The sequence below is a fragment of the Gorilla gorilla genome, chromosome 9, assembly GCF_029281585.2.
Source record: "Gorilla gorilla gorilla isolate KB3781 chromosome 9, NHGRI_mGorGor1-v2.1_pri, whole genome shotgun sequence".
NCBI lineage: Eukaryota > Metazoa > Chordata > Mammalia > Primates > Hominidae > Gorilla > Gorilla gorilla.
In genome coordinates, this window is record NC_073233.2 from 18,634,268 (window position 1) to 18,657,196 (window position 22,929).

General features: G+C 47.9%; 1 protein-coding gene and 1 long non-coding RNA gene across 23 annotated transcripts in view; one reads left to right on the forward strand and one right to left on the reverse strand.

Annotated features, from left to right (window-relative positions):
- MICAL2 (microtubule associated monooxygenase, calponin and LIM domain containing 2) overlaps positions 1–22,929 on the forward strand; it is a 254,029-nt gene that overhangs the window by 93,608 nt on the left and 137,492 nt on the right. For all 22 annotated transcript variants that reach the window (XR_004069309.3, XR_004069312.3, XR_004069308.3 and 19 more), the window contains 10 exons: positions 1,656–1,863; positions 5,430–5,546; positions 6,907–7,008; positions 10,647–10,802; positions 13,616–13,716; positions 17,608–17,865; positions 19,051–19,166; positions 20,024–20,150; positions 20,818–20,908; positions 22,080–22,227. Coding sequence is in view for 15 of the 22 variants with exons in the window: in XM_055356264.2 (XP_055212239.1) it covers positions 1,656–1,863; positions 5,430–5,546; positions 6,907–7,008; positions 10,647–10,802; positions 13,616–13,716; positions 17,608–17,865; positions 19,051–19,166; positions 20,024–20,150; positions 20,818–20,908; positions 22,080–22,227 (1,424 nt within the window). In the remaining 7 variants the exon portion in view is untranslated. The remainder of the gene's footprint in view (positions 1–1,655; positions 1,864–5,429; positions 5,547–6,906; positions 7,009–10,646; positions 10,803–13,615; positions 13,717–17,607; positions 17,866–19,050; positions 19,167–20,023; positions 20,151–20,817; positions 20,909–22,079; positions 22,228–22,929) is intronic.
- On the reverse strand, positions 17,859–22,150 carry LOC115933477 (uncharacterized). Its single transcript, XR_004069313.3, has 3 exons — positions 21,517–22,150; positions 20,427–20,531; positions 17,859–18,320 (listed from the first exon to the last, which is right to left on the reverse strand). It is a non-coding gene; the product is annotated as an uncharacterized lncRNA (long non-coding RNA).

Sequence of the window (22,929 nt, forward strand, 5' to 3'; positions counted from 1 at the left end):
GATTAGCTTTTCCGTCTGGGCTCCAGAAAAAGACCAGCCACAAGAGGTTCTAGTTATTTATTTTATAAGTTAGGTATTTTATCCCTAGCCTGAGAATTCCTAGAAGACAGGGCCTAGGTCTAGGCAATAAGAATGACAACATTTACACCAGTACGTGCCAAGCTCTGTACCATGTTTTTTTCTCATGCACTTTTTAAAATTATGACATAATTCACATTTACCCTCTTATAGTACGCAATTCAGTGGTTTTAGTATATTTACAAAGTTATGCAACATCACCATTATCTAATTCCAGAACCTCCCAAAAATATACCCTGTATCCATTAGCGGTCATTCCCCAATTCTCCCTCCCCCATTTCCTGGCAATCACTAATCCACTTTTGTCTCATGGATTTGCCTATTCTGGACATTTCATATAAACAAAATACAATATGTGTCCTTTGGTATCTAGTTTCTTTCACTTAGCACAGTGTTTTTAAGGTTCATTCATGTATTAGAATTTCTTTCCTTTTCATGGCTGAATAATATTCCATTGTATGGATATACCACATTTGGTTTCTTCATCAGTGGTGGCCATTTAGGTTGCTTTTACTTTGGGGCTATTGTGAATGATGCCGCCATGAACATTCACATACAGGATTTTGTGTGAACACGTTTTCATTTCTCTTGGATATATATATCTAGGAGTGGGATTGCTGGCTCCTGTGGTTTAAACCTCTATGTTTAACTTTTGGAGGAATGGCCACACTGTTTTCATGTATCTGCACCAATTTATTTTCCCACCAGCAATGTATGAGGGTTTCAATTTTTCCATATCCTCACCACACTTGCTGTTCTCTTTTTTATCACAGCTGTCCTAGTGGGTGTGAAGTGATTTCTCCCTGTGGCTTTAATTTGCATTTCCCTGAAGGCAAATGGGGTTGAGCATCTTTTCATGTACTTAGTGACCATTTGTATATCTTCTCTGAAGAAAGGTCTACTAAAATCCCTTTGCCCAGTCTTTAGTGGGGCTATTTGTATTTTTATTATTGAGTTGTGAACATCCTTTATATGTTTTGGATACAGGTCCCATATCAGATATATGATTTGCAACTATTTTCTCCCTTCTGTGTGGTTGTCTTTTCACTTTCTTCATGGTGGTCTTGGAAGCACCAAGTTTTAATTTTGAAGTCTCATTTATTAATTTTTTTCTTTAGTTGTTTGTGCTTTTCCTGTTATATCTAAGACACTATTACCTAATTCAAGACCACAAAGATGTACCATATGCTTTTTAAAAGTGATCTTATTTACAATAACCTTATGAGGAGAGTAGTAGACCCACACAGATAAGGAAACTAAGTGGTCAAATGCTGGAGCTGGGACTTAAACCCAGTTCACTTTGACTCTGAAGTTCATGTGCATCTTACTGTGCCTCCTCGCCAAGTCCCTTTACCTCTGCACTCCTCACAGGGCTTGGTGCAGTGGCTGGTGCGTGGGAGGCCCACAGGTAAGGTACATTGGGTGGATGAATGACAGGCCCTAACAGGTACACAGCTTGCACTTGCTGGTTGGTTCAGGAAGAGTGGGATTTACGCTTCAGTTTTCCTGCTGACTGGGGGTTCGTGTCTGTGATGCTAGAGGTTACCAAGAGTCTCTCTCCTCTCTCACCTCTGCAGTGTCTCATAGTTGGGGGAGGACCCTGTGGCTTGCGCACTGCCATTGAACTTGCCTACCTGGGAGCCAAAGTGGTCGTGGTGGAGAAGAGGGACTCCTTCTCCCGGAACAACGTGCTACACCTCTGGCCTTTCACCATCCATGACCTTCGGGGCCTGGGAGCCAAGAAGTTCTATGGAAAGTTCTGTGCTGGCTCCATCGACCATATCAGTGAGTGGAGTCTATGGTGATATCCCATGAAGGGAGGGGACTGACCCTGGGTGGGACATATCTCTCCAGGTCTAGGAGTCCCCAGCTTGTTCCATCTTAGTCCCTGGGGGCACCATATATCAGACTAACAGACAACTAGTAAAAGGCCTGCTTTGTGCCTTGTTCTGGGCCCTGGGTTATCCCCCAGTGGACTGTAAGCACCATGAGGTCAGGGACTGCAGCATGCCTTAATCACCAGAGTATCTCCAGGACATGAAAGAGTGCTTGACTCATAGCAGATGATTGATAAACATCTGTTGGATGATTGAGTGAAACAGAGAAACAGAGGCAGAGGTAAATAGCATAGTCTGCACCCTGATGGAGCGCATTGAGATTTTGTTGGTGGTAATGTGCTTCAATAGGGTTAGTCACACTTGCTAAAGGAATTTGGAGGAAGGGGCCACACAAAACCATTAATGGGCCAGATAGTCAAGACCTTCCATACAAAGGAGTTTGGACATTGTGCATTGTGCTGGTGTTGCTGGGGAGCCATGGCAGGTTTTAGAGCAGAGGAAAGAAATAATTGGATCCTTGTTTCCTGATGGATCCCATACCAAAGTTTTAAAAATATGAGCTTTAAAAAGAGAGAGAACATCATGATGGGACTTCAGCCAGAATAGGAAGGAAAATAGAGAATGTGGACTTCAGGTCCTGGGCGTCCCTGAATGCTTATATAGGGAGAGATGAGTGCTGAGGCCCTTCTGCTCTGATGTTCCTCAAGCCTGGAGCTCTCTGGGCTAGGTCTGTGCAGACAGGTTTTGGGAAAGGCAGACTTCCTTCCTGCAGCTTTGCAGTGGGGAGGTCGTTAGCTGTTTTATATGCAGTTGACGCTTGAACAACACAGGTTTGAACTGCAAGGGTCCACTTATACATGGTTTTTTTCAACCAAACACCTGCAGGATGTAAAACCCACCTATATAGAAAGCTGACTTTTTGTATACTTGAATTCCACAGGGCCAACTGCAGAACTTAAGTATGCATGGATTTTGGCATACTCAGGGGTTCTGGAACCAATCTCCAGCATATACTCAGGGATGATTGTATAGCAATAGTGACCCATGAAAGGGAGGTTAACACTATGGGGAAAGCTCAAGAGTTTGAACAGATTTGGGTCCAAAATATGTCTCTTCCATTTCTGTCTGGCTTGGGGCAAATCCCTTACCCTCTGCAAGCCTCAATTTTATCTCCTGTAAAGTGTGATTAATTTCTGTCTCCTAGAATTGCTGAGAAGATTAAATGAGGTCAAGTTTGTAATGTGCTTAGCACTATGCCTAGCACATAGTAAGTGCTCAGGAAAACACATTGCATCCCATGCTGTACAGTGAGCAAGAAGCAGCCATGGTCCCCAGACTTCAGAATCCAGAGCTGCTTTCTCTGTAGGGGTAGGTGGGAGGAGGGCCCTGAGAGCCATGTTCTTATGAGGACAAGAATTGATGGGAAAAAGGAATGAGGCTTGGGCGGGAACAACTGGAGAGAATTATCAGTCACATAGGGTATAATTTATTCAGACACAGGAGAATTTACCAGCTGTGCCCCCAGAGTTTATTCACACTTTGAGATGAGAAAATTTCAGGAGTCCAGTGGAAATTTGGATTTACTCAGAAAGCTGCAGTGTCAGCTTTCAAGATGTGCTCTCCCACCTATGGAAGAATGTATGTCGGTTACCAATTTAGAACCACTGTATTGAGCACCACTTTCTCATCAAGTTCTCTTGGGGGGCAGAGCTGGGTACCAGGATGGCTTGTGGGGCCCTGGGCTGGTTGGGCTGGCTTCCTGGCCAGGAGCCCTTCTCTGCCCTCATTGATGGGGCTTTCATTTAACCCCTAGTCCTTGGAAATCCTGCAGCGTGCTGTAGTGCCGGTGGGACTCTAGAAATAACATTGAGACAGTCAGAATGATCATTGTCAAGGGTAGCTCCAGTACTTGTGAGAAAGGAGGCAAGGAGAATTTATTGAGCGCCTACTGTGTGCTGGAACCATACTGAGTAGGAACCTCAGGACTATAAGGAAAGGCCAGGTCTCCCCTGGCAGGGTGGTTCATGGCAGGAGGTGGATTGGGCTCTTTAAGCTGATTGGCTTTGGATCACCCCAGCCACATCTCTAGCCTCAGCTGCACCATCATACTCAGCACTGCTCAGCAGTTCTCCATGTCTGTGTTAACTTCCTCCTCCAGTTCCCACTGTGGCCATTCCAAACCTCCAGCACGGTGACCTCATTCCTAGCAGATGGCCTCCCTCCTGTGTTCCTGGTCTAGGCCCGCTTTTCTCCCCTGCTGCCCCAGCACCCATTCCTTCCTCATGTCTCATGCCAGATCACAGCTTGTGCCTCATTTCCAATTCCAATCCCTCTGGCTTCCTTCCTTCCTTTCTACCTGCCCCATCACTGAGTCTTCCTGCTCCTCCCCTCATGCCAGCCCTCCAGCCCTGTTGTTGCCCTGCCACCTTTCCTTGCCATAAGGTATTTATTCTAGAAAGAAGGGCGTAGACTTGGTCCATGCTTTCCATTCAAACCTTCTAACGTCGCAGTCTGCTGTCTTCCCCACCTGTGTGCTGAAGAGATTTTCAGCAGTGTCTCCAAAAGCTCCCAAACCCCCAAGTTCATTGGGCTCTTGTCACCTTCACAGCCCTTCCTCTCTCTGTGGGATTTGATATTCTTGGTCCCTCCTCTCTTGGCTTCCAGGACCCCCACTAAGGCCCTGTTCTACCACCACCCCCCTCCCCCAACCACCATGTCTTGCCCCATTCTGTTTACCTCTGTTCCCTCCATTAGAAGGTGTGTTCTGTATCTCCTGTGCCTAGCATGACACCTGCCACAGTATAGATGCTCAATAAATACTAAGTAAGTCAAACCCACTAAATACAGAATTGCCCACAGAAAGTTTAAAACTTCTCACTCTACAGAAAAGTATTTGGAGGCATACCCATTTGTGCTGAATGGCAGGAGACAAAACAGAAATGAGATTCCACTCACTGGGGGTGTTTTGAAGTGTGGGTAAGAGATGGGGAACCATGACCCAGCTTTGTGGGGAAAATTTCCTACCCACTCCTCACCACTGGATGTCTAAGAGCTGAGGCATAGGCCCCACGTAATAAGTCACTGATCACGGTCTTCACTGAGGCCCTTTACTCTTCATTTCATCAAACCCAGAGCCCAGCTGGGGAAGGAGGCTGGAAAGACAGAGCTTCCCTTGTTGCAGCATCATCTAGCAGCTAGAACAGGGCCTAGAAATCAGACAGATATGGGTCCATGTTCTAGCTTTGCTCTGTGTCGCCTTAAGCAAGTCATTTAACTTTGTTAAGCCTCAATTTCTCATCTACAGAATGAGAATAATAACGATTCCAAAGGGCCACTGTAAGAGTTAGATGAGAAAACACAGAGCTCTTGGTGCATAATCCCGCTCAGTAATGATCATTGTTGGTATACTGCTGTGCTCAAAGGTCACTGAGCGGCAGTGATTATGTAGCATTCTGCATATAGGTGGTGTTCAGGCATTGCTGTGACAGTTCCTCTCTCCTTCCTGCCTGACAGGTATTCGCCAACTACAGCTCATCCTATTCAAGGTGGCCCTGATGCTGGGAGTTGAAATCCATGTGAATGTGGAGTTCGTGAAGGTTCTAGAGCCTCCTGAAGATCAAGAAAATCAAAGTACAGTATAATTTCCCTTTTCTGCCTAGAAAGCAGATACTACAAAATAGAAATCCCACTTGCTGCTTCCAAAGGGTGTTTCTGTAGGAGTTATTCTTACTGGGAGCTGGTTGGCATAACGCCACTGAAGGGTATTTTACTGTTTTTTTTTATTTACCATTGCTATGACTTTAGGTTTGCTGTTTGGCTCCAAGGGGATTTATGATTAAGCCATTAAACCTATTATTTGGTTATCCTGTCCCAAGGGGTTGCTACTTTGGCAAAGGAAATCTAATCAATAAATAGGACAGAAGACATAGATTTGGTTGTTTGGTAAGGTTCATTCACGTGTTCTTCAAGCTGTGTGTGTGTTTAACACATAGATGTGGTTGTACTTGTACCCATGGTACATTTTAAAATCCAGTAAAGTGAAGCTTCTAGAGCAACTGTGAAATAAGGTTCAAGATGTTGTTTGGTATATAATGCTCTTAACCATGTTGAGGTATCATTTATAAACTATGATATTTGCCCGTATAGGCATATCATAATGTTTCTCTTTTTTCCTTTTAGCATGTTTGTTTAAATTCTTATCCCTTACACACACCATGGTCAGAGAGTTTATTCAGGATGCCTCTGCATCTTACTTATTATTAAAAGTATCTACTGCCTGGGAAGGGCTTTGAGTTTGGGACCAGCTTAGTGTCAGAGACCTTGTGGTTTCCTGCTTAGGGTACATTTCTGATTTCTCCTGTCCTCTGCCCAGGTTATTTGAGAATTTAGGGGAGGCTTTAGTTAGCTTTTGGAGCAGGACAGCATTCACTATTTGGCATTCAGAGACTGTGTACTCTTAACCTTTTCCAGACCTCTAGTGGACATTAAATCTTAATTATCCAGGCTTTACCTGAATTTTTTTTTAAAATAAAAGACAGTGTAGTGTACAACAGAACATTTTGAGCATACAATAGAAATTAAAAGTGGTTTCCTTACACCCTACATATCCTTTTGGGTCTGTTTAGCAATGAGAGGCACTGAAGGATGTGGGAGAATGTGAAGAGAAGATGGTGGACTTTGTTGAGAATGATAAGGTGCAAATGAGAGTAGTTTATGGAGCATTGAGGGTAGACTCCTAGCGGAGGCCAACAAAACCAGGCATGGAGTTGGTGTTGCTGGTTTACTTCATCCTGGATTGAACTGACACTCAGGTCAGAGGACACCAGATTAGAGAGTGAATCTGGACTGCTCTAGCCTTTCCCCTGGAGGCTCTCTCTGTGATACACAGACCTGGCTGCACTGTCCATTTCTCATAGCCACCACACGGGGGGTATAATCATTCTCTTCCCACCTCTCTCTGCCAACTCATCTCATTTCTCTGTCCTGGTAGAAATTGGCTGGCGGGCAGAATTTCTCCCTACAGACCATTCTCTGTCGGAGTTTGAGTTTGACGTCATCATTGGTGCCGATGGCCGCAGGAACACCCTGGAAGGTGAAGACTCTTCTTCTTGGTGTGGGAATGGGGGGATGGGAATGGGAGAGGGTACATTGGGGAAGAGTTGGAGAAAGTGGGCAAGATGCAGGTGCCAGAGCTGGATGGAGGTCTTGATAGGAGGGCAGACCATCCTGTCCCTCTTGAGGTAGAACAGCCCATCCACCTGTGGGGTGGGCAGTTCAGGGGACAGCCATCTCATTCCATCTGAACCTCGGTTTTCTCAACTGTAAGATGTGGATCATAGAACCCTTTCAAAGTGTTGTTATGCAGGCTGGGAAAGGACTGGTATGTGAAAATGCTTTATAAAGATAAAGTGTCATGGGGGAAAAATGAACATCCATTATTGAGCACCTCCTGGTGTGTGAGCCATGGTGCTGAGCACTTTCATACTTACTTCAGCTAAGATAAACATTTTTATAATACTATTAATGGTATTTGCTTACTTTCAAGTGTAATATTATTTATACTTGAAGGAGGAACTCACCTCTTTTTGTAACTTTTAAGCACACCCACTGCTGGGCAGGCAGGTATGTCTTGCCAAACTGTCAAGATACAAAGGCCACACTTCTCTGAGTTCTAAAGCTGAAGCATAGTATCTTTCATGGGGTAAGATCCTGTCAGTTTGTGAGAGAAACCCCATTGCCAGAAAATGCTTCCGTCCCCTCCACCTCAACACCAAGACTGATCCGTCCACAGGCTGTACTCATTGATATTAACCATGCTAAATTGAGACCATGGGTGATAAACAACATGGCCCCAAATAGGGCAGTTCTGCTTTTTGAGCCTGCCCCTCAAGAGCCACAGGCTGCAGATGCCTGACTGAGAGGATATGTCACTCTGAGGATGGGACATGCTCCCTGGAACAGGGCTAATCTTAGAAAACTCAGGATCTGTGGGCCGCCTGGCTCAGGACTTTCCCATCTGCCACATAACTGGGGCTGTTTGCCACTCCCTTTTCCCTTTCCATACCCACCTCGCCAACCATAGGTCATCAATATCTGACAGGGAATGTTTAAGCTGCCAACTTGGATGTAGTACTGTTGGAATTTTACACTTGGTAAAAGTGTAAGTTAGAATATTTGAGAATCCAGGACCCATTTTCAGCTTGAGTATAGTTGGGCATTTCTTGAACATGGAAAGAAGGGTGGAGAGTGATGGAGCCATTTGAGCCACTCAAGGCCAAATGGGTAAACTAGAGCAGGGCTTCTTAGTATAAACACTGCAGACGTTTGGGGCCACACCATTCTTTGTCACAGAGACTGCCCTGTGCATTGTAGGGTGTTTAGCAGCATCCCTGGCCTCTGGCCCTCTAGACACTGGCAGCACCCCCAGGTGCGACAACCAAATATGTCTCCACACATCGCCAAGTGGCCCCTGGGAACAAAATCACCTCCAGCTAAGAAATGCTAGATGACAATAATGGCCATTTCTGACCCTTTTGACAAAGGTCTAATGAAGGACAACTTAAAAGAGGACTATTGAATAGAAACCCAAGGTTGCTGGCCAGGTGTGGTGGCTCACACCTGTAATCCCAGCACTTTGGGAGGCTGAGGTGGGTGGATCACCTGAGGTCAGGAGATTGAGACCATCCTGGCTAACACGGTGAAACCCCGTCTCTACTAAAAACACAAAAAATTAGCCGGGCATGGTGGCACGTACCTGTAGTCCCAGCTGCTCGGGAGGCTGAGGCAGGAGAATTGCTTGAACGCAGGAGGTGGAGGTTGCAGTGAGCCAAGATCACACCACTGCACTCCAGGCTGGGTGACAGAGCAAGACTCCATCTCAGAAAAAAAAAAAAAAAACCCAAGGTTGTCACTAAAAGGGATTTTTGACAGATGAGTGAGAATCAGCATGAGGCTGGAGTACATGGTGAGCAGATGTGTGGGGCATTCCCAAAGGTGGCTAAGGAAAGGTTATGTCTGGAGGTCTGCACCTGTGTGACAGGCACCTGGCTTTACACAAAGTACACAGCATGCCTGGGGGCAGGGGCACTCAGGAAAGGTCAGATGACAGCAAGATGGGGGACTAGGAGGGAGACACACTATTGAAAAGTGGCCATCTGTTGTGTGGAACCCCTATTAACCTCAATAGGAAAAATACCAAGTTCAAGAGGCCAAAGAAGAGACCAAGAGCCAGCAAAATAGACATGGGGTTTTATTAGGGATTCACAGGGGAGAGAGTCCAGTGGCAGTGGGTTGGACAGGAGACCCGGCTTCCCTACAGAAACGGTCCAATGGCGGCGGGCTGGACAGCACAACAGCCCAGTGGTGGCAACCTGGGCAGGAAAACCACAACTGCTTGCAAACAGCATGCAGTTTATTCAGCATTTTCACTTAACACCCTCCTCTTAACCTCCACCTAGCAACCTTCATCCAACCCAGAACTCAGGGCCTGGATCCCCCTGCATGGTCCATGTTCCACGGGATGGGCCAGGAGCTCAAATGTCCCTCACAGACAAGAGTCTCGGGGTTGGCCACTCCTGGATTCCCCAGCTCAGAACACACATTCAGGTGCATCAGCTATACAGGGTATTTCTAAAGGTGCGCTTCAGTTATTGCTGTCAGGCGTTTACCCTGCACCAGCTGCTGTGATCCTCCATAGCACTGCCATTCAAGAGCAATTTTAATGTAAATCATTGAAAACAAGAATTAGAGCGCTAAGCCTGGGCAATATGATGAAACTGTGTCTCCACAAACACTTAAAAAAAAATAAATAAGGCAGTCATGGTGACACATGCATATTGTCCCAGCTACTTGCCGGCTGAGGTGGGAGGATCGCTTGACCCTGGGAGGTCGAGGCTGCAGTGAGCCATGATTGGCACCACTGCTTTCCAGCCTGGGCAACAGAGCGAGACCCTGTCTGAAAAACAAAACAAAACAAAAAACGAATGAGAGCTAGAATTCCATTTATTCATTTATACATGCATTGTAGATGTACTAAATGCCAGTTACTGGGAACTGGTGCACTATTTTCCTCTTTTCAAAGGACACCAGTCATATTGGAGTAAGCTGGGTCCCACCCTACTCCAGTATGACCTCATCTTAGCTAATTACACCTGCAATGACGCTATTTCCTATAGAGTCACATACTGAGGTACTGGGGTTAGGATTTCAACACATGAATTTGTGTGTGTGTGTGTTGGAGAGGCACATAATACAACCCAAAAACTTGGAGATACAAAGAAAATTTGTTGAAATCCCTGTCCTGCAGGAATTCAATGTAATCTACTTTTCAAGGGGGTCAGGAGCGGTGGCACCATAAGAAATGCTAACAGAGTAGTTTTAATCCTATAAATTCAAAGTGCGTGTGGGTCTCTCATGAGTGTATCTAGCAACAATGCCTGACACATCCTTAAAAGGGTACACCCTGTGACTGCCTGTTGGGAAAGATCGCTTTTCCTTTTGTTTATTGAAGCCTAACCAGGTCCTATAGATTTTAGAAACGGACAGTCTCACTAACTTTTAAAAGCCTTGGGAGCAAACCTCGGTATTTCTGCCCACTCCTGTCCACTAGAGATCCAGAATCCTGGTTTCACTGGCCTGGGAGGCATCTGGGAACAGCTATCCCAATAATCATTTTCAGTTTTCACACCAAATCCAGAAGATAGACCCACTTTTTCGTTTCTCCTCATGCAGGGTTCAGAAGAAAAGAATTCCGTGGGAAGCTGGCGATTGCCATCACTGCCAACTTCATAAACAGAAACAGCACAGCGGAAGCCAAGGTGGAAGAGATTAGTGGCGTGGCTTTCATCTTCAATCAGAAATTTTTTCAGGACCTTAAAGAAGAAACAGGTGGGACCTTCACCTTTCTCCCAACCAGGCCAAGGTCTAAAGTTTGCAGTTTCTAAAGTGTGCAGAGGCGTGTGCTGGCTTTCTGGGCTCTTGGGCCTCAAGGGACTCACTCTGATAGAGTGGAAGCAACGATTTTCCCTAGGATAGTGAATACAGACAGGATTCCTTCTGGGACAAGAGAGATTCTTGAGGGAATGTTCTGGATGTTGTTCATGAAAGGAGATAGTGGACATTTGCTGAGTGCTCATTACATGCCAATACTCAGTGTTGGGTAAAAAGTGGAGGTGGACACAATCCTTCCCACAGTGGCTCCCTGTCCAGTAAGGGATATCTGTATAAACCACCCTAAGGCAGGTGGCCAGCACCGCACCTGAGGTCAGCGTGATATTTAGGGAATGCTAAGGAGGGAGCCAGTCACCTATGGATGGTTCCTAAAGGTTCCCAGGTGATTTTGTGCAATACAGCACTGCCCTTCCCCAAGAGGGACATCTGGATACGCCCAGGAACATAACCTGTACTGGCACCAGTTGTCACCCAGCCATGGGCCTAGAGGATAGGAGGTATTGATTCATTCACTCAATATTTATTGAATGCCTACTATGTGCCAGATGCTGTTCTAGGGCTTGAGAATGAGCAGTGAGCAAAACAAAATCCGTCCCTCCTGGGCTTATATTCTACGAGAATAGACAGTCAATACACAAACCAGTGACTCATCAGGTGGTAATAGGGACGGCAGAGAAAAACAGGGTGGGGGAAAGGGGCAAGAGTCACCTGTCTCCAATTAAGTAGATTCCAGATACTTTTCCTTTCTTTTTAACCTGATTAAAAACACAGATTTCTCCTTGAAAAGCAATGTAACAACAATGTTAGATAAAATCTGTATATGGAAAATAAATCATCCGCAATCTGACCGCCCCACACGAGAATAGTCTTCAGACTTACCTACTCCTTTTCTGTAATTTTCCACCAGCGTGCTTGCTTGTTATGTGACTGTAGCTTAAATCGCAGTGTCCACACTCTTTAGTCAGCTTTTCTCATTCAGTGTCACATTCCAAACATCATCCTTCTGGTGGTGACTTTTAGGGGCTGTGGAATATCTCATCAAATTGATGTATTGTCACTGCCTAAGCATTGAAACCAGGGATTGGCAAACTGTGGCTAGCCACATGGTTCTATACTGGCTTCGAGCTAAGAATGGTTTTATATATAGGCTGAATAAAACAATCAGAATTATTTTATGACACATGAAGTTTATTAAAAATTCAAATTTCAGCATCCATAAATAAAAGCTGATTGTCGCCCAGCCATATCCATTTCTTTACATAACTGTTGATGGCTGCTTCCACCATGAGAGGTCATGAAAGAGACCATAGGGCCCACAGGCCAGAGATATTTCCTAGCTGGTCCATCACACACACACACACACACACACACACACACTTGCTGACCTCTGATTTAGGCCTTCCAGTTATTTACTGTTACAGATAACACTGCTTCTGTTAAATTATTCCTTTAACATCATTTCCTAGGAATGGCATTAGTTGCTGAGCAAGATTGTACTTCTCACTGGCCTGGAGGGTATGTGCTCACTGCACAACCCTCTCAGTTTCACCTCCACTGCATTATTTCATTAAAAGCTTGAATATTTCCTGCCAGCATATGGTGTCCTTTTGAATGCTTTGAGAATCCTCCAACTCTCCCTTCCCCTGAAAAAACAAGAAAATAAGTACTTAAGTCACTCAATACAAATGAGAGCAGGACATTGAGTGTGTTTTTCCACGTTTCAGTGAACTTCCTTTAAACTTTGCTGTGGTTGTCACCTTTGGCCATTGTTTCACAACAGTGCCCTCAGACAGTGACAGTCGTGACCTTCCTGATTCTCCTGGGGGCCCTCTGCATTGATGCCTGTTTCCTATTTAACCGTAATAAAGGTGTTCCTATGGTTACCCAGCACGCCTTGTGTAAATGCTGATATGTCGCCATGTGCCTGTTCCTTTCTCTCCCTTCAAATAAGCCAGTCAGCCTCACACTTGAGTATGAATTGGCATCACCTAGAGCTTGTTAAAGCACAGCATGCTGGCCCTATCCCCAGGGTTTCTGATTCAGTGAGTCTGAAGAAGGGCCCTGATAATTTGCATTGCTAGTATGTCCTCAGGTGATGCTGATGCTGTTGGCCAGGGACCTCCCTTTGAGAACCGTGGAGCTAAGCTCTCATTGCACAGCATGGTTTTAAATGCAGGAACTTAGTGTGTAAAATGTCTTGTGATTGGTGGAAAGCACAAAAAGATACAGCCCAGCCTTCTAACCTGAGTTGTTCCTACCACTGCACTCGGGTTTTCACATACAAGCCGGGAAACAGTAGAAATATTCCTTGGCATAGTCATTGGAGAATTCCCACAGCTCTGTGCTACTATGGGTGCATGGAGGGCACAGTGGACAGGACTTGGAGCTAGATGGGCTGGGGTTCAAATCCCAGCCATGTCATTGCTGAGCTTCTGTGGCCATGGCCGGCACTTGGCTTTTCTGCACAATTACCCGGCTCTAACTTACAAATACTGGCCCACAACCCCTACAGACATTGTGAGTTTTAACAGGAATAATGCCTCTATAGAACTATAGAAGCTAGCTGCTTTGACTTGGGTAGATTCTGGCACTCTGTTTTATCTTTGCCAGCCTTGTGTGCCTTAAAAACTGGTCTAACATGAATATTCTGCAGATAAATAACAAGACCAATACTGAGGCAAAGTACAGTTCCTGGCACACAGTTGGTGCCGAGGAAGTAACACTGAGCTTGTGAATGCTTCTCTTCTCAGGCATAGATCTTGAGAACATTGTTTACTACAAGGACTGCACCCACTATTTTGTAATGACAGCCAAGAAGCAGAGCCTGCTCGACAAAGGTGTCATCATTAACGTACGTACCTCTTGGCTGCGATTTCCCGACTTCGCGACCTGGGCTGGTGACATCAGCAGGTGTGAAGGCAGATGTCGTCCTGCCAGAAACTGAGCGAGGGGAGGAGGGGGGAAGGTGCCACCAGCTTACACCCTTCTTTTTCTTGGTGTTACATGAGTGTTGGATAAAGGAGCCCACGCCAATATGCACAGAGAATTTTCTGCAGAGGGACGTGTGCTGCTGTGAGACCTTTACCAGGTGTTAATGTGGATCAACTGAGTCTTTTCCTTCCCAAGTCTCATCCAGCCTTGCCTCTTCTCTGGGAGGTCACATGTCATTTGGAGGCAGATGGGGGCTCCTTGTCCTAATGAGACATAGGCATCCTTTGACTTGTGAATTTCATGCTGTGGACCCTTGTCACAGTGTGGGGGAATTTCATTACTCATGCAGTCAAAAAGACTCGATCTGCATCTTGACTCTGCCACATACCTCCTCCAGACTGTGGGCAAACTGTTTATCCTTCCTGAACCTCAGTCTTCTTATCTACAAAATAGGAATGATAGTTTCTGCCTGAAAGGGTTCTTGGAAGGAGCAAATAGAAGATATATATACCGCACCTGGCACAGTGCCCGGCAGAGGGTGGGTTTGTAGATTCCCTCTGTAACTTCTCAGCCTTGTTTGCACACTGGCTTTTTTGTCCTGCTGGCTTCCTGGCCTCTGCTTCGTGGCCTTGCAACTTCATGCTTAAGCACGGAGCAGGGTTGGAAGGAAGAAACATGGAGTGGTGGCCCCTGACTGGAAGCTTCTTCGGACAGGTGTACAACCCTTCCAGAGCCCCTGTTGTTGCTGCCACTGTCACTGCTGCTGCTGCAACCTCAAGATAAGGATCACACTGCCCAAGTTCAGCCTGATGTCTGGGTGTCAGCCTGGAGCCCAGGCAGCACAGTGGCCATTCATTGCTGCTTGTCAGAGAAGAATGCAGCTATCTTCTTTCCTGCGTGTGCTGGCAGCTGTCTGGGTGGCATTAGTAACCCAGCCACCCCGTGGGCCTTCTCCTCTTCAGCTTAGGTCTTTGCTGAGAGCCTGAGTTGTAGACGGAGGCTGTGAATGCGGGCTTGGTGAAGTGGGCTGAGCACGCCAGCAGATGGGTGGGTGATGGGCTTCAGCAGTGTCCCACTGCTGACTGTCAGTCTGGGAGTGGTGGCGTCCCCTTCTTCCCTCTGCCTTACAGAAGTTGCCTCCTGAAGTTGCCGCCTTAGTCTGAAACTGGGGGGTGCAGGGGTGTAGGCGTAGCGGGCAGCTTTGCAGAGGAGAGGTTAGGCAGGCAGGCAAAGCTTGATGGGTTTTGTGTTTTGCAGAGCACCCTGGCCTCCTGGGATGCTAAGGTCACCCTCAGGTCATCCCAGGTGTTTGCTCATGGCAACTCGCTTCCCTGGCGGTTGTCAAAGCCCCTCCAGGCCCATGCTTGTCTTCACCAAGGCCTTTCTTTCTCCTTCAGAGGCCCCTGGGAGCAGCTCCTGAGTTGGTGCTGAGGAGCCTCAAGGTACAAGATGGGAAAGAAATTGGAGGCCACAGGCTGGACACCTGACTGGAACAAGAGCTATAGCCTGAGTGTCCAGGTGTCCAGCCAAGTTCCCAACCCATCTTCCCTGAGCCACTTAAATTTACATTGTTCTCTTGCTCCCTGGAGGAATGGCAAGTTTTCTGTTTTCCTCTCCCTACATGGATCCGTATCTTCCTATAGCCACACAGAAGGTGCCAAGTAAATGTTTGTTGAATGAATGACTGACCTCTGGACAAGAGGTTTTCCTGCTTCTCCGTTGATTCCAGCTGATCTCTGGGCTTCTTTCCTTGGCTACCAAAGGAAGAGTAAAGTTTCTCTTCAAGCAGCCGTGCCTCTGGGCTCTCAGCTGTGCCCATCTTTCTCTTCCCCACAGGGAGGATGTCCCATCCCAGAGCCTCCCTGGGCCCCTGCCTCTGCTGGCCCATACGTGTGTGGGCTGGGATTCTGTCCTCCTGTCCTTGTCCTCATCTGCTCCCTATGGTTTTGCTCCTTCTTCCATCCCCCCACTCATCTGGGACCCTCCAGCCGCTAAGAGACTCCGCAGCAGCCCTAGGCCGTTAGGCTTCCAGCCAGCTCTAGCCTAGTGTCTTCCCTTTGCTAGGTCCCCACTCTCCTGCATGAGGCGTCCACGCCAGGCACTGTCTTCATTGTGTAATGTCACCCACTCCATCTTAGGGATGCTTGGGGCATGTTTTGAGGGGGGATGTTTGAGATCTCTCCCTTCTCTCTTCCCCCATCTCACCTCCACGCCTTGGGAGAGAGAAGTGATCATGTGACCGCGGAAACAGGGATCAGAAAGGAAATCAAATAACAGGAATTCCATCCTGGACACGGGGGCCTGACAAAGAGCTCTTGGACCAGTGCTGGATGCAATTTGGGCGGTTTGGTTTGGATGGGGGAAATATGAGTTTCCAGAACAGGGTATTTGAAATCATGGCTACTCAGAAAATTGAGGCAGTGGTCACTCTGGCTGTAAATGCGGCACTCTGTGATTGTCGAGACCTTTGTAATTGAGGGTGCCTTGGCTGGGTCCAGGATATACTTCATCATAAGCCATATCTGGAGCCAGCATGAATTACAGGGTACAGGAATTCCCATTCATCAGTCACTTCCCACATGGGGCTAGGGATTTCGTGTGTACACTCATTCCATCTTCTCACGTGGCTCTGTGAAGTAGGTTTTGATATTCCCTTTTTACAGATGAGAGAGTGGAGACTCTGAAAAGTTAAATAACTGGCCCAGATTTAGTTAGTAAACAGCAGAGGTGGACTTTGACGCGTTGCTCTCACTGGCCCCAAAGCCTGTGTTCATGTTACACACTGGTCCCCTCCCACTCCAGGTGTCTGTACTTTTTGTGTCACCTTTGAGAAAGGTGGTCTTTCAGTTTCTTTAGCCACACGGTGAGCAGCTTGGACTCTGGGGATACACTAAACTTGCCAGCTCTCTTCAATCCTCACATCCTGTGTTTCATTGCTAGTGTCCCTCCAGGATGGATATTCCAGTCCTCGCAGCTCAGGGCTCTGCACTCCCCATGAAAGAAGCATAACAATTAGCACCAAAAGCAAGCTACTGGGGAGGCTGAGGCAGGAGAATTGCTTGAACCTGGGAGGCGGAGGTTGCAGTGAGCCAAAATCACACCATTGCTCTCTAACCTGAGAGACAAGAGTGAAACTCCATCTCAAAAAAAAAAAAAAAAAAAAAAAGCTACGCTGTGAGAGCCCTCAGCCCATCAAGTAAAGGGGTCACTGATTTTGGAAAGTGTGAGAGGTTTCCCATTTTCTTTTTCTGGTCTTGTTTGACCACTAAACATGGCATATTTGGATCATACTCGCTTAGCTGAATTTATTATAAAATCACACTTTCTCATGGCTCCTTTGTCTCTTAATTGTACTGAAAGTTCTCATGAGAACCAGACCTATGAAATGTGCTCACTGTTTGCTCCAAGACCATTATCAAGTGCACTGTTCATCACAACTCTCAGCGCGCCCTGTTGAAATTCCTACGTGAGACAGATCTTTTAGAATTTAATGCCAGGGAAAAATTGCCTCCCCTGAGGAATTTCTACGCTTCCTTCTTTCTGATAAGGAGAGCTCTGGGGCATATCACATTTCCCTTTTGCCTTGGATGCCAGGAAGCTCAATGCCAAATTTGATGCTTAATCACAACTGTGTTAACCCTCACAGCTGGCTGATTTATTTCCTCTTTATTCCCTTGGTCCTGGTTTTTGTATGTCTTTTCTGACTAGCCTCACCGTATAGACCCATTCCAAGTCCTTTTGCCAAGAGGTGGGTATGAAGGCTAGCCCTTTAGAGGGGGAGGTTGCTGCACCATGTTTTCATCTTCCCCAGGACTACATCGACACCGAGATGCTGCTGTGTGCGGAGAACGTGAACCAAGACAACCTGCTATCCTATGCCCGGGAAGCTGCAGACTTTGCCACCAACTACCAGCTGCCATCCTTAGACTTTGCCATGAACCACTATGGGCAGCCTGATGTGGCCATGTTTGACTTTACCTGCATGTATGCCTCAGAGAACGCGGCCCTGGTGCGGGAGCGGCAGGCGCACCAGCTGCTCGTGGCCCTTGTGGGTGACAGCTTGCTTGAGGTACTGCCTGCGCTCGGAGCCCCCATGTTTCTCTGCGAGACAGATCCCACGTTTGTATTCTGGCAGGCAGTATCTGCTGTTGTGCAGCGGGGAGAGGACAGGCTCTCAGCCAGTTGGCAGGACTCTGCCAAGCCTGTCCCGGCCTCAGAGCCTGTCCTGTTGCTGCACTCAGAGGAGCCGATTCTGCCTCTGTGTAGTTAGGAGAGCCTTCTCTCCTATCTCCTGGCTCTTTTGCACTGACTTCTTTGATGAAGTACAAAATCAGGCAGCCCCGGTCTGGGCCATATGAGCCATCCTTCTCAGAGTGTGTGGACACTCAGCTGGGCCAAGACTTCTTCCTCATGTGGGCGGCCCTTTGTGGCCTTTGAGATCACACAGAGTGCAGGAGAGGCCTATGGGCCCCAAAGTCTCCTTTCCATTCATAGCTTCCCTGCTGAAAATTCTTCCCAGAAAATCTGCAAGGGTGCAAGGATCCTTAGATTAAATGAATGTTTTCAGAAAGGAGAAAGTTTTCTCTTTAGTGTGAGCACTGATTATGTATTTATTCCAAGTTAAGAGTCAAATTCCAAACCATGCTTTGGGTGCTCATGGAGCAGATTAGTCAGCACTTAGCTTGGTTGACTTGGTCCTTGGGCACTATTGTGCATGGACTTGAACCTAAGACCCTTGGTTGAGCCCTCAGTACCCATCCTGCTTCTGGCCCAGACTCCTTTCCCAGCTCGGTTTCTCCCTACCCTCCTCCCATGCTCCATGTTACACCCAGAACAGACGGCTGTTCTTCCATCAGGCGCCAGCATTTTCCAACCACCATGCCTTTGCCCACACCATTCCCAAGTAGCTCAGGATCAGAATCCCATCCATTTGTTAAAATCAGCTTAATGCAACTCTTAAGAAGCTTATTCTGATTTCCATCTCCCTCTCCCAGGATGGGAATTCATCTCGCCTTTTCTGAGCCCTAAAGCAGTTTTGCTATGCCTGCGTCATAGCACCGTTTACATTTAACCTTCTGCTATAGTTATTTGACCTTGTGATGAATCCTCATAGGTAGCAGGGTCCCTGCCCTGTCACCTCTCTGTCCCTCCAGTGCCCTGCACAGTCCTGGCAATCAGTGTGTGCTGGGTCCAATGAGATCATAGATTGGGAGTCATCAGAATCAACTGGAATTTTGCACGTTTTCTTTTGCAGCCATTTTGGCCCATGGGTACAGGCTGTGCCCGTGGCTTCCTGGCAGCCTTTGACACGGCATGGATGGTGAAGAGCTGGAACCAGGGCACCCCTCCCCTGGAGCTGCTGGCTGAAAGGTGAGCTTTGACAGCAGGGCTCCTAACTGGGGGGCAGGGCACTCAGGCAGGAAAGGGGGCAAGATCACCCCGCAGGTGACTGCTGGATATACCTGGAGCCTCTGCCTCCTCCATTCTACCTTCCCATGTGTGGCCTGATTTGATCATCAGCATTCCCAAGGATGCTTTCTCCATCATTATCTGACTCTTACAGTGACTTTCTCTGGGGCCAGGACCTTGGGCCCTGGATGACAAAGAGAAATCTTCATCTGGGTTGGCCCTGCAGCTGGGGCTCCCCAGCATTGCTCATTCACCGAAGAGCCAGAGAGGTTTATTTAAGGGAATCTTCCAGGGCAGTGCTGAGTCTCCTGTCCTGGATGGGGGTTGGATTCTCTGGCTTTCCAGGCCTCTCACACCACTGAGATCCTGGGCTTCTTCCCAGACTCCTGCTGCTGGCCACGTGGCTGTGACAGCTGGTGGACGGGGGGAGGTCAGGACTGGCGGGCGGAGGCAGGCCCTGACAATCTTGGGTGTGGAAGCCTGTGGTCGTGGGGAGCAGGCCGCAGGAGGCAGCGTGGCTGAACATGGTTATGGCAGAACCACAGGCCACCGTGCTGCCAGCCCTGCATCCCTCCCCCTGCCTGGGTGGAGGAGCCCAGCATCCCCGTCACCCAGGCGCCCCTTTCCTCTCGGCCCCTTTGACCTTCTCCCCACTTTGCAGATCTCAAGAACCAGGAGAGTCAGGTATTTCAGGGAAGGGTTAGACAAACATGCCCAGGAAGCCCTTGAGCCAGAGGAAGGGGGAAGTAGGGAAGGGTGGGGACAAGGCCTGAGGTGGCAAAAGTGATCCCTGACCTCCAGGCTCCGCCTCCCTCCAGGGAAAGTCTCTACCGGCTGTTACCTCAGACAACCCCGGAGAACATCAACAAGAACTTTGAGCAGTACACGTTGGACCCAGGGACACGGTACCCAAACCTCAACTCACACTGTGTCAGGCCCCATCAGGCAAGTCCATTGCTGGGGCCCTGTCTGAATCACTCTGCACTGAACAGTGGGAAGAGGCGGTGGGGAGGGGGTCACATTAAATTTTGGTCCATTCCTGGGACTAAGGCCACCAAGGCCTGCTGGCCTAATGGTGGGACCAGTTCTTCTCCCCACTCGAGTCAGCATTCTTTCTAGCCCACAGGATAGAACTAGAACACATGTAGGGGGAGAGATTTATATGTATATGTGCATATATTTATATATATTGTCACTATGCATATGCATTGCTGATCTTACCTGTCTCAAATAATCTACTTGGCCAAATATGATCTCTGCATACCACCTTTGGTCCTGGGGTCCATTTCTTCTTCCACTAATTTATAGCCACCAAACTCTCAACCTCTTTGGTCAATAGAACAGAAAATTGCGTGAATTTTTAAAATTAGCTAATTACATACACACAAATTAGCTACAGACATTCCCACTTAGTTTGCCTGCATCTGGGTGGAGGATTGAGGCCCATTGCTCTATGACTGAAGTTGCCTGCGTTCCCTTGCCGAAGGTCATGCCTCCCAGCAGTAGAGGAAAATGGTGGCAGGCACTGAATTGGGGGTGGGTCGAGTTTAGGGGCCCTGAGACTAGGATTTGGGGGAAAACTGGTGGGCAAGCATGTCTCTCTTGCTCATAGGTGAAGCATTTGTATATCACTAAGGAGCTGGAGCACTACCCTCTTGAGAGACTGGGCTCGGTGAGGAGATCTGTCAACCTCTCCAGGAAGGGTAAGCGGCCCTCCTGGGACCCTGGTGGGTGGCTGGGAAGAGCTTTGAGGGGAGGAGGACTGCTCAGTGACCGTGGTGACACAGGCACTGCAACCAGCCTGGCTCTGCCCCTTTACCTGTGTGGTCATGGGCAGGCACCTGCCCTCTTGGTACTCCAGTTCCTCCTCTGTGAGATCAAGAGAACCCCTGCCCAGAGAATCATGATGAGGATGAAAGGAGCTAGTGTGTGTCGAGAGCTTCACACAGTAAACATGAACCAGGGGATTATTTCACTGGGACTTGTTCTTATTTTCCTGTTGTTTCCTGCATGGGGGCCTTGTCCCCTTAAGTAGATAATGAGCTTAATGCACTTCACCCTTTTCCTGATCATCCTGGGCCTAGCAGCGCTCTGGACACAGGACTAGTGCTCAACACAGGGAGATGGGATGGTTAAATGAGGAACTCCCAGCACCCAGCTCAGCTCAGGACGCTCTCCTGCTTAGAGACCTCTTTGGCTACCTGTGCCTGTCCAGGCTTTGCCTCCTCTCCTTCCTTAGGCAAACTCAGCTGTACTCCTCCCTCCCCTCCACACACCACGACATGCCCCACTGCTGTAATAAGCCACTTACCATAATCAACCATTTTACTGTTACGCAAACATAGCAGGTTTTTCTAGATTCTTTGCCGCCACACAGTCCTTTCTGTCTTCCTGGAATGACTTCTTCCGTCTGATAAGTTCCTAGATGCTCTCAAAGAACAAGCTCAGACGTACCTCTCCATTACACTTTTCTTTGGAGAATTCCCCTCCCAGCACAGACTCAGGCAAACCTGCTAATGTGCTCCCACAGCCCCCTGTTTCTCACTCCATTGCAGCACTGTGTCATCATCACCCCCTCTGTGACTATCTTCCCCACTAGATGAGCATGTTGTTGGCAGGGCCTAAACACAGTAGGTCTTAGGAACTCTGCTGGAAGAGAACATGCTTCCTCTCCCCTCCTGCCACACTCCTGACCAGGCCCCCAAGCAGCAGTCCTCAGGGAGCTGCACCCATGCCAGTGGCCCCCTGCCCTGGCCCCTTGCCTTGGGGCCGCTCCTCCTGCTCCCCAGCCATGGTGGCAATGAGAAGGGATCGCCAGGGCAGACCGTGTGAGATTCCTGCAGAGCCTCACTGCCTGCGCTCTCCTTCTTGCAGAGTCAGATATCCGGCCCAGCAAGCTCCTAACCTGGTGCCAGCAGCAGACAGAGGGCTACCAGCATGTCAACGTCACCGACCTGACCACATCCTGGCGCAGTGGGTTGGCCCTGTGTGCCATCATCCACCGCTTCCGGCCTGAGCTCATGTGAGTCTGGGGCCCAGGCTGGCCCCTGGAGACGAGGGATGCCAAGGCCATTCTGCTGCATGCAGAATCTTCATTACTTGGTTCAATATTTCTCTTTCTGTGTTTCAATTTGAGATTTTTCTTAACATTTGTTCTTTTCCCTTTGCACTGATTACTCTGTCAGCAGTGTGTTTGATCTGTGTTCCTAATATGTGAGGATAAAAATTGGCTCAGGCTTAGTGATGGCACTCTTGACACCTCACCCCCCACTACCCTTCCCCCCTGAGCCCCATCACCACACTCTTTGGAATTTGAGCATTCACACCTTGGAGCTTCACTCTCAAGAGAGGAGTATGGGCCAGACGTAATTCCAGGGACTAGTTTGAGGGTTTTATAGAATTAGGTTTGAGACCCAGATCCATAAGCTGTGTGTCCTTGGGCAAGCCACTTACCTTCTCTGAGCTTTAGATTCTTCGTCTACAAATTAGAAATAGCAGCAGGGTCATTGGGGAGATCAGGTTATGTTTGAGGAAACACTGTGATGCTAAAGCATGGTGCATCTGTATTTAAATCAGCAGCAGCAGAACTTCACAGCCAGGTGCAAATCACAAAAAAGGCTGACAGCAAACCTACCCAAGGGCTAGCAATTGGTATGTTAGGAAATGAGGTGGCCTTAGGAGGATGGACTGTCTTTTTTTTTTTTTTTAAGCTGGAGTCTCTTGC